The sequence below is a fragment of the Cupressus sempervirens genome, chromosome 8 (assembly GCF_028749045.1).
Source record: "Cupressus sempervirens isolate cs-2001-9-10 chromosome 8, ASM2874904v1, whole genome shotgun sequence".
NCBI classification, from domain to species: Eukaryota; Viridiplantae; Streptophyta; class Pinopsida; order Cupressales; family Cupressaceae; genus Cupressus; species Cupressus sempervirens.
Window position 1 is genome coordinate 803,228,109 of NC_143125.1, and position 11,660 is coordinate 803,239,768.

Genomic DNA, 11,660 nt, shown 5'->3' on the forward strand with positions numbered 1-11,660 from the left:
AGGGCATAAACCTTGAAATCATTTCTTTCAAGCAAAGTGAATTTGTCCAATGATGGAACTTTACTAATGGAGTGATCATAGCTCATGAAGTGTTTCATTCAATCAAGGAAAATTTGAAAGGTATGATTATTAAATTTGATATCAGCAAAGCATATTACAATGTGCAACGGAAAAAATTTGGTTTTACAAACAATGATTAGAATGGGTCTCAAAATGTTTTGTTTTTTGGATTTAATCTATTCTAGTAAATAGTGAACCATGCAGTTTTTTACGAGGAGCAAGGGTTATCAAAAAAGGTGACCGCTTGCCTCCCTTTCTCTTCATACTTGTGGTGGACACATTAAGTTTATCAAATTTAAGGTCTTCAATCAGATGTGGAAACACATTTATGTAGTTATACAGTTCCTCTAGGTCATGATACAATGACATATACACTTTCCTTTGTATAATAACAATAGAGAACCTCGTAGAAAATGTGCTTTCCCCTTTACCTCTTTTCTATTAGAACTTTAAAAAAAAATATTTTCTAGAAATAAAATCTAGCATCTTCAATCAGGAAAAATAGGCACCTTCCAACTAGAATCAAGATAGATCATTTCCATGGATAATGAAAATAGACATGAATAAAGCCTTGGGAAAGATATTAATTTTATCTTCTACTTTAAAAAAAAACTTTAGCACTACTCCATCCACAAATAAACATAAAAAAATTTCTATAAAAGAATCAACAAATACAATTAAGTTTTAATTAGAAATGAAATACATTTTAAGAACAGTAAATGATTATGTTGTATATATGATTCATGATGTTAAATTTAATTTTAAAAAATCATCATGCTTGAAGTTAATTTTTTTAATAATTTTAAGTTAGTTTAAGCGCATCATGGATAAGTTTTGAGACTGCCACTTACATAAATGGAAGATAATTCTTAAGAATTTGAGGAAGAAATAAGAATTAGAAAAATAAATGCTAGCACTTATTTCATTGATATTTTTTTTCCCATTTCAACTCTTCCACCCATCGTGATCTCACATTCACCTATTCATTAGGCAAAAACACTTTGTTTTGAAAAGAGTGAATACATTCAATATGACATCACAAATATTTTTACATGATTTATTCTAGAGAAATTTTCTTTAATCATCTTATGTAGTCTCTAAATGATTCTAAACCTTTCTATCCATATATTCATTAATCATACATTCTATTTCTTCTTTGAATGCATTAACCATTGACTTAGGCATGGACATTAGTATCTTGATTCCACCAGGCATTTTCTCACGAGATTGAAGAAAGATGAGATAATCTATATGAGCTGACCCTCCCCCCATAGGTAATAGAGAACTTACATTTTTTGCATCTCCCCAACCAAAGTCCACTTCATGAAATCCCAAGTGCCTCCAATCAGTTAATGTTAGAAAATTGTCTTGTGCATTATCTACATTTGATGTACATGGATGTGTCACAATGCTTGGCATCAAGTTTGAATCAATTAAAGTTGACTTTGACCTTTTTATAATTTGTGTAGCTCGCAATAATGATCCACTTATGAGGTCTTGCACAATGTCTATTGAATATGCCATACCTATAGCATTACCATAATATCCTTGTGGGAGAGGGGGGTGAACTAGCTTCCTCATATTCATTGAAAAAAGAAGCTTCACATTTTGACAACTTGGAATTTTAAGAGCCTTTGTCCTTGCCCGCCAAGCTAGTGCTGCAACCAATTCAAATGTAGAGATAGATTCTCTACTTTCTTCCATAATGTATTTTTTGATAAGTTTTATAGCATCAGATTTGATAACTAGTGAGGATTGAATTAATTCATCTTTTATTGAAGGTTGGTGTGGAATACTCATACTCTTTATAATAGATTCCAAGTGATAAAGTTGGAGGTTTATAGGGTCTTCTGGCTTCCATATCTCTCTATTCCATATTGGTTCTAAGGAGGGCCTAGCTTCTCCCCTTGCCATTTCCGCAAGTCCTTTAAGAAATTGACCCGCTCCTCCTCCATCACATATGCTATGGTGGAAACCGACTCCCACAACAAAACCACCACATGTGAAGCAAGTTACCTATATGAATCAAGTACAAGGCAACAACATGGAAATAAATGCATGTATCTCGTTAGAAAATCAAGTATTGAAACACTATTATAATGGGTGACCCCATAATAGTGTGTTCCACAATTTTGGGCATTATGAATTTTGCAAAAGTCAACAATGTTACAGGAAAATATGACGATGAAAGGTCTTATTTGAAAGAGTAAATTGAAATGGTCAGAGAACAACTTCTTAAATCAAAGAATTAAGATAAATTAAAGTAATATCAATTAATTGGTTTTAAGTGTACCATTGCTTTTCATGAAAGATAATACTTATAAACCAATATTCATGAAATATATAGATTGATGACATCTGAATTTTCATAACAATATTGTCATAGAAAAGTATTGACAAGAATTACCTGTACAACCAAGAGATGGAAGCTCTCAATAGCAGTAGTAACAAATGGTGGTGAAAAGAGTAGTTGTTGAAATGATGGTGTGACCTCATCCAAATCCCCCAAGACTGAAAGAGTGTTATCTGCCATTGCTTCCACAAAGAGAGCACCCTCACCTGTGCAGTCCACTTCAAATTCCCCATTCTCTTTGCATCTGAGCCTTCCAGCTAACGGAAAATAATACACCAACAATTTTGAGAGAGCCTCTCGAATAATATTTGCTGGATCAGCAGAAATGGTGTGATGGGCATTGTAAACTAAGATTGAATCGAAGATAATTAGTCTCAAAGGAAATACGTTGTCAATGGAGGAGAGGGGGAGAATAGTTTTGGGTGAAGGCAGAGAAGGGGCCACCATGACTGGTTTAGAGCTCGTCACCTTCAACTCTGACGTTGCCCCAACTTTCTCCATTCTTATCTGATTCTCAGAATAGAAACTGATCATACTCAAATTGTGGTATTAAACCAAGTTGTAAGAGATCGTTTTATACACTACATCAACCAACAAGTGGCCAAAACTCCGAAATATTCCTGTTAGAACTATGACATCATCTGTCGTCCTCCATAAATTGCACGTTTTGCATGCTCGATCCTTCCACCGAAATTCCCTCTATTGCGTGCCTTATCACAGTTAAAATAAGAAAAACGTAATGAGCCGATTCAATCGGAGTCAACATAAAAATAAAGAACCTATTATAGTTGGAGTTGGAGGCCCGTGGCTAATTACCCGACCCAATTGTCATTATTGTCAATTTTTTATTAAGCACAATTGATGGGCATAGTTCATAAGCTGTTCATTATATATGAATTCCAACTAGAAATGAATCTAAGAATAAGGCATTTTCAATGTTATCAGTTATTAATAATACTAACCATTCATTATTGATTTTAGGAAAGATCTAAATTCACCTAGCAAAAGAGTTATAATCATGTGTAACACATAATAAAAATATAGAACAAAAATTGTAGCATGACAATGTATTAGAGCTCTTAAATTCCATGATATGTATAGTTGGCTATAATTTATAATTGTAGCTTTACTTTTATAGAAACAAAATTCACCACATTAGATGCCATTTTTTATGTCATAATTTAATATTTTTAATTTGTGAAAAAGTTTGTATTAAATTCTAGTGTCCTTTCACTTGAAAAGTCAGTGCATCAATAAAGAGTAAATAAATTATAGAGAATATGATTTTAGGATATTATAGCTTAATAATCTATGTAGAAAGCTTTTAGAAACATAATTGAAATAGAAGAAATCAAATAATCTATATATCTTTCTTAATAGTAAAATTTGCCAAGAACATACTACTAGGGTTGAGGCTTCAACATTTTTTCATCTTTGTATTTCAATATCTAACCATTCTCATTCTTAAAAATATCATTTATTTGTTTATTCATGTTTTTAACTTAAGGATGATGAAATAACATGTTTGACTACAAATAATTGTGAAGTTTGAGATTTAAAAAAGAATACATTTTCCATGTTGCCTATTACAAATTTATTTATCAATAATTTTTAAGTACACGTAGACTTGAAAATATAAAATAAAAATAAAATAAAATCATAGTTTATGAACTCTAATGTAAACTTTTAAAAATATATTGAAGTGTACTCTTGTTATCAAGATATAAACAAAGAATAGACAAATTATTTGGTTAAATAGAAATAACAAGTGAAATCCATTGGTTGATAGTTAAATAAGTTTGTTCATGCATTACTTGGAACTACCAACTGACCAACATCACACCAATATGTGTTTGTAATGCACAATCAAGTAAAGAGCCCTATGATCAATTATCAAGAGTGAAAATGTGTTTTTAGTTTTTCCCAACATTAATGCATTTAAACTAGTTCTAATGCCAAACACCATGGTATAAAATATAAATCCCTATTTTACTTAAAGATGGTCAAGGGACACAAGTTCAACTGATTCCATAAAAATGCACACTATTTCTAAAGTAAAATTTAAAAAACCCTAACTCAACAATAGGATAATGACATATACATAATTGATGTTGGCCTAGAATTATTTGTAGGTCTCTCTCTCTAGCTAAAAGTTGATGTTGCAAAATTCACACTACTTCAAAAGGTTTGCAACCCAACTTTTTTCCCATAATCATTAGGAACTAAAATATTATCAAGTAAATTTCATCTATCAAATTCTTCCAAAACCACAAAATAGACTCTCAATTTGCAAATTAACATATGCCATAAAAATTGTAATTACCACTTGCGCTACTAAAATATTATCAAGTACATTCCATGTATCTAGTTCTTCCAAAACCACAAAATAGCCTCCCAATTTGTAAATTAACAAATGCCATAAAAGCCATAACTACCACTTCCAGTTCTAAGTTTGAATAAGATGCCAAGAAAATACTAAATTAATCAAATGCTTTATAACTGAAGATTTGGCCCTACAACTATTAATATTTTACCATTTACCATAACTATTTCTTAGCAATAAGGATAGACTCAATTGAACACATCTCTTGAATCTGTATATACATATTCTTTTAATATATCTACTAATAATAATTATCAATATCTTTAAACACTATAATTTATGTATTTCTTGCCAATACATTGATGCTTTTTATCATTACTTTGATACATGAAAAAATTTATTCATTCTAAATTATATGTTCTTGTTTAACCAAAGTTTAATTTTACTTTGTTTTATTTAATGTACCATAATCTTGAAATAATACTTCATATAAGATAATTCGTCACATTTTAAGATGACCACCTTCCTATTAAATCTTACAACATGAGCACATTATGACTTTTAGAAATACAAAACTTCTTCCAACTAAATCATTGAGGTGAGATAGCTTAAATGTCTTGACATAATCGGGTGTAATAACAGTATTCATCAAATTTCACAACATCCAAATATTCAAAAGAGTAATTATGTGAGAAAGGCAGGGAACATAAAGACATAAATTCTAGTTCACATCAAAATTAGGATGAAAACATAAAACTAAATCAAGAAAAAATGGAAGGCCATTACATCCTCCCCTAGGGTGAGGCTTACTCCTAGAATCCTACAAAAGATTCAGATAAGCTTCAAAATTTGGTGTCACAAGTAATAGATACTTATTCATTATAATTTAATTGTTGGTTCTATGCCTACTCTCTAATTCTCAACTCATGTCTGACCCAAGGCACTAATACCTCTAGATGGGCTAGAGGATCACCCACTATAGGATCTAAAGTAGCTAATCTCTAACTAGGAATGGAAGTTGTACGTTGAGGGAAATTCACTATGCAATATGCCCATACTGACTGCATGAAAAAACCCACCCTTTCCACTAAATCTTTTCCTTTCATAGGGAGGTATAGTTTCAACTTCTGAAAGTTTCTACCTTTACCACTTTCCTGATTACTTTATTCAAGTTGAGTCTTCTCATTGTACTCATCTCAGTCCCAATCATGAGATTTTTCTTATTGTAAACCTAAGTAGTTCTTGGTACATTTCAATAGTCCACCAATATAACTAAGAGGGGGGGGGGGGGGGGGGGGATGAATCAATTATGTGACAATTAAAACATTTATCCTCTTTAAACAATCTTGATCAATCAACCAATGTAAACAATAACCATAAAGAGATTCTTATACACAATTACACCAAATATATTGACTAGGGAAACCCTTGATTAGAGGGAAAACCCCAGTGGGAATGATGCCCACAAAATGATGTACTATATGAAAATTTAGAGGGAAAAGCTCGGTTAGAATAATAGGTTTTATTATATGAAATTTTATGTATCTTAGTTTTTGATTTTGATGGTTTATTATGCTTGTATTTATAAAATAGTTCTTAATATAGAATTTTGAAAAGAAGTCATTAAAAATTTTGTTTGAGATATATTTTTTATTTCTTAATTTTTATGTTTTTATAACACAAAAATTATAAGATAATATGACATCAATAAAATTAAAAATTTAATCTAATTATTAATTTTTTTTCTCAAAAATGAAAGATTCTTAGCATAGTAAATAAATAATTTTTGAGTGGAGTTTAAAATTAACAAAATCCATTTCTCTTAATTGAATATAATGGAATTTCAATTTAGAATTTATTCATATCGTGATAATAGATAGTTTCTATTATTGTCTGTTATTATTGAATGATTATCTATTTGTAATCTATTTCAAGTATTAGAATGTTTCTAATACTTACTTAGTTGTTAGTTAACTGTTAGTTAGAAGTTAATATTTCTATATTTTACTATTGTTTCCTAAACTCAATTTTATATATTATATATTCAATAAAATTTTATAAAAAATTGCAAGATCATTCTTCTTCATTAATGAAAATTCACATTATTTTCTAGAAATGAGAATAGGGCTAAGTATATTTATAATGCAAATTTATATATTTATTAAGAATATTCTTTTATTACATAAACATATATTTATTTACAATTTAAAATTTAAAAAATCTTCTATTTTAAAGGATGAAAATGTACTTTTATTAAATTAATTTATATTTCAACATAATTTATTTAAACATACTATTTACTTATAAATTTAATTAAATTTAAGAACTATAACTCAAATAATTATAAAAATATTGTGAAAGTTAAATTTTGCTAAATTGATTATTTATTGTATAAGTTTACAATGAAGAAAAGTAGATATTTTCTATTAAAAAATATATATAGTTTTTCAAAATAATTTATATGATTTTTAAAAAAGATTTTAAATCAATTTTTAAATATTTTTATTTATTTTTAAGAACTAAAATGATAAAATAATTATTCTAGAATAAATGTTTAAAGAATGCTCAAGAATTTTTTTATAAATATCATGACTTGAAGTTTAGTTAAAGGAGTGATCTAATTAAACTATATTCTTTTGATCGGAATTAAAATTAAAAATAATACATATCTCAATTCTTTAGTGACATCCTCAAAGCATAAGTAATATCCTTGTAGCCTAATTGGAGATAAAAAGAGGAAATGAAATACACCTTATAACTACTTTTTTAATTGCTGACATGAACAATTGAATGGATGAGGAAAAATAGAAGAAAAAATCATCTTGCCATATTATCATGTCATTCTTACTGTACCAAATAACCAAAACCAAGAATAGGATATCATGATGATGCATGGAAAATAATGGAGCATGGTTGATTCATGATTCTCCAAGACAAGCCTCACTTTATTCTCCTCCTACGATAAACTATACAATTTGATTCGATATTCCCATTTTTTTGGTTAATACAACAAAAAAACAAGATCTTGCCACCATATGCATGTTTTTAGATTGAATCAGATCTAAAGAATTTATGAATTTAAATGTAACACCTTTCAGTAATTTCTTTCGTCTTTATTACACATCCCACTATGTTTTTCACATTGAAGAAAAACTCCACTTCAAGCTTATTAATCTTCCTTCAATTTCTGCAAATATGCATTATTGTAATTTATATCACACATAACAAAATACTTTACTCAAATGTTAATGATGGAACAAAGATTAAACAAAAAAATCAAAAAACTAATCTTAAAATCTTCAAACTCTTTCAAATCCTATTCTTCAAACCATTGAATTTCTAGAACCTCCAAAATACTTAGACAACATCAAGAAATTTGGTTGTGATCATGATGTTGGTAATAAGAACCATGTGCACATTCAAAGAAGTGATACAAAAAATTAATGGTAATAAAATGAGTCTGTCAATGTAAGCATATGACATACTTAAAAATTGTTTTAAAAAAATCTCTATGCTGAAATCAAAACTGAAAATGATAGATCTTTAGGAAAAAAACATATCTTTAGAAATTTCTAACTTCCAAATAGAAATTGGAGAAAAAATTAGAAATATATAACATGTATGATAATTAGAAAGTGAGAAAGGTAAAATTCATTATGAATAAGCATCTACAAAGAATATAAAATAGACAAAAACAAATAAGTTTCCAAAATGATAGGTTTCTATTTTCCATTGTTGAAAAAATAAATTATCAGCAAAAGGGCTGACAATTTTTTGGTGAAAACTTGTAAAATCCAAGAGCAAAGCTCCCACATATAAGCCTATCAGCTAAATAATAATAATAATAGTTCCCCAAAATTTATATAAAGGATATAAGCTAAGAACTTCTCCGAAGAAGGATCACATGACCCTTAGGGAACACCCATGCGTCTTTGAAAGAAATCAAATAATAATAAATATTATTAATAATAACATGGAAAACCAAAAAAATAATAATATTAAAACTACTCCATTATTGCCCATCCCATCTGCGCACTCATCTCATTCAAGTGGCGTAAGGCACCTTGTCCAAGAGGGCGTGATTTGTGGTAACGACTATCCAGGCAGTTCGTTCGACTGCCTAGATGCCCGAGTTACCAGCTGTGCATGTGCCCAGACGACCCTGCATTGTTAGATAGTACCTGTCATTTCTTGCTACCGTCAAACATACTTGCCCTTTCCAAATGGTAAGTGTTTGTGTTTTTGTTTTATTTTAATTTAAATTTTGCAAGTGCTTGTTTTTACTTTAATTTTGATTTTATATATACATTCATAAAATGGTTTCTAAGTAGTAATATTTTAATGTTTTTAACATTTAAAATATAAATTTATTTTATCAAGAAGTAAACAAAATATCATTTAAAAGTAAATTGATGATTTTTAACTTGAAATTGATTTAATTTTTAATGTTAATTTTTTTATAAAATTTTGACATAATTTTAAATGTTAATTTTTTTTGGGTAATATTATGGTTATTTTTTATATTTTATATTATAAATATTTACAAGATTCTTTTATGAAAATATTTAAAATAAATTATATTTAGATATGAAGATAAGAATAAAAGAAAACAAAGCTATAATTAAAATGTAATATAGACAATTAGTAAATGTATTTAACTAAACAATAATATACTTTTCTGTAATAATTAAAAAAATGAAAATAATAAATTAATAATCTTGAAAATGTTTCATTATAATTATGCTTTTTTTACCAATCAAATTATTAATATAATTTTTCTTTTTCCAAAACAACTTTTACTTATATTTAAAATTATATATATAATTGATCAATTTTAAATATTAAGCATTTATAAGAAAACTAGATGTACTTATCAAAGTTGAATGAGAGTTGATTTTATAAATATAGATGTACTTCCCCCTCTCGACCCTACTCCCAAGCACCTTCCCCGCCTTGACCAAGCACCTTCGTATACCAAGGCAATGAAGAGGGATGGCGGTCCCCACCTCTTCTATCTCTCTCCCAACAATGCACTGACATCTGGCACCTTTCCACCTTTCTTAGTGGTGGACATCATGTCCTAAAATCGCATGTGAAGGGAGGCATCCTTTTGGTGGGAGTTAAACCCACGTGTATGGTATGGGGCCCACAATATTTAGTGGTTGGGGAGTACCACTTAACTATGTTTGTTGCTAAGCCCGTTTGTTTGCTAGAATTAACCTGGAATAGGGAAACGGGAATAGGAAAATTGGAATAAATCTATTCCAATTTTGGTCTAATGCAAGAATAAATCTAATTCCAAAAAATACCTGGAATTCGATTTATTCTCATTTTGGGCCAAAATTGGAATAGATTTATTCCAATTTTCCTATTCCTGTTTCCCTATTCCAGGTTAATTCCAACAAACAAACAGGACCTATAATGGTTTGAAAGGTTAGGGTATGAGAATTAGGCATGCTTGTTAGTTGTGGAAAAATTAAATAAGTTAAATTTAGAAACTAAGGATACTTAATTAATGTTAAACTTGGAGCAAGTGGGAAGTTTGGAAGGGAGATTAATATTTACTAATGATTGGCATTGGCTCGGTTAGTTGGTAAAAGTAAAATTACGTGAGTTATGGATGGAAAATCGATAGGCTGAAGAGATAATAGGATCAAAATTTGGGGATTTGATTGAAAGATTGAAATATTTTGGTTAGTAAGTTAAGGTCAATTTTTTTGTTAAGTATTTGGTTAGTATTATATGTTGGTTTTATCAGTAGTTGGTATTAAGGATTAGGAGGAGTAAGGGGTTAGACGATAGAATGTGTTAGAGGTTAGAGTTATTTGTGTTAGATGTTGAGATATTTGTTAGTGTTTAGTAAGTAAATAATCTAGGTAAATTAAATTGGATTAGTGGTTATTAAAGAAGTTAGGAACTAGTAATAAGAATTATATATATATATATTGTTCATGTGATATGAAAGGAATTTTACTAAAGAAAAATTAGATTGAAGGGTTAGAAAAGTTTAAGTTGTTAGAATATCAAGGTAAGTTAGTTTGAAGATAATGTTAATTTTAAATTTATGTTTTATAAAATTTATATTTGAATTTAGTGCAAGTGAATATTGTCTTTATTTAAATGAAAAATGTTGTGTCTTCATAATGGAAAGTGTAAGATGTTTATAATACATTTGAAAATATTTACTCTATAGTATAGCATGATTGATTGATTATGTTATATCTTATCAAGGGAATTATTTTTGTAATGATCTCATAATTTATACTATGGATTTAATTAGGAGTTTAGTATGCTCAAAGTTGCATCAGGGTTGAAAGCTTTTGTGTCAAAGACTAGTAGTAGTTGTTAATGGATAAGCGTTCTCTTAAGAAATTAAGTGAAAGGTAGGATTGGAAATGAATTAGTTAGAAATTTTATGTATTAGTTCTTTCATTGGAATTTAAATTTATATGATGATTATAGTATTGGGATATTTTGCATTTGAATTTTAAACCTACGAGGTGGTTAGTGGATCAGGAAATATTATAACTCGAGTTGGCTAGGTAACATAATATGATGGGTCGGGTTATAATAGAAGATGAGTTAGATGTTGTAAATAGTTTAATGATAAATATTTTAATATTATAATTAGTTCAAAATGAGTCATGATAATATCCAGATTAAGCATTAGTATTTGACCCTTAAATGCATAATTAAACTATCCTAAAAGATTAATCTAGTATAGTGTAAGAAGGGATAGCATCATAGTCAACTTAAGCACTTGGAAATCTTCAAATGTATCTTGAGCTTGATGACATACCCTTATAATTTGAACCAAATGTTCAATTGATCGACTCATTCAATAAGAACTAAGTATTCCCATAGCATTAATACTTAAGGGATTGAACCCGTACAGTATGTGGAGATGTCAACCCTACATCTTAA

General features: G+C 28.9%; 1 protein-coding gene across 1 annotated transcript; it reads right to left on the minus strand.

Annotated features, from left to right (window-relative positions):
* Positions 1-955: 955 nt before the first annotated feature.
* Positions 956-2,943, minus strand: LOC149544830 (3'-N-debenzoyl-2'-deoxytaxol N-benzoyltransferase-like). The gene is made up of 2 exons (XM_089796450.1): positions 2,468-2,943; positions 956-2,076 (listed from the first exon to the last, which is right to left on the minus strand). Exons 1-2 carry the CDS (start codon positions 2,912-2,914, stop codon positions 1,168-1,170), a joined length of 1,356 nt encoding a protein of 451 aa, XP_089652576.1. The 5' UTR covers positions 2,915-2,943; the 3' UTR covers positions 956-1,167.
* Positions 2,944-11,660: the final 8,717 nt, after the last annotated feature.

Excerpts from the sequence above, each read along its gene's own strand:
- LOC149544830 (XM_089796450.1), bottom strand. The coding sequence starts at position 2,914 with ATGGAGAAAGTTGGGGCAACGTCAGAGTTGAAGGTGACGAGCTCTAAA. Across the intron at positions 2,077-2,467 it reads TCCATCTCTTGGTTGTACAG|GTAACTTGCTTCACATGTGG; the intron begins GTAATTCTTGTC and ends TGATTCATATAG.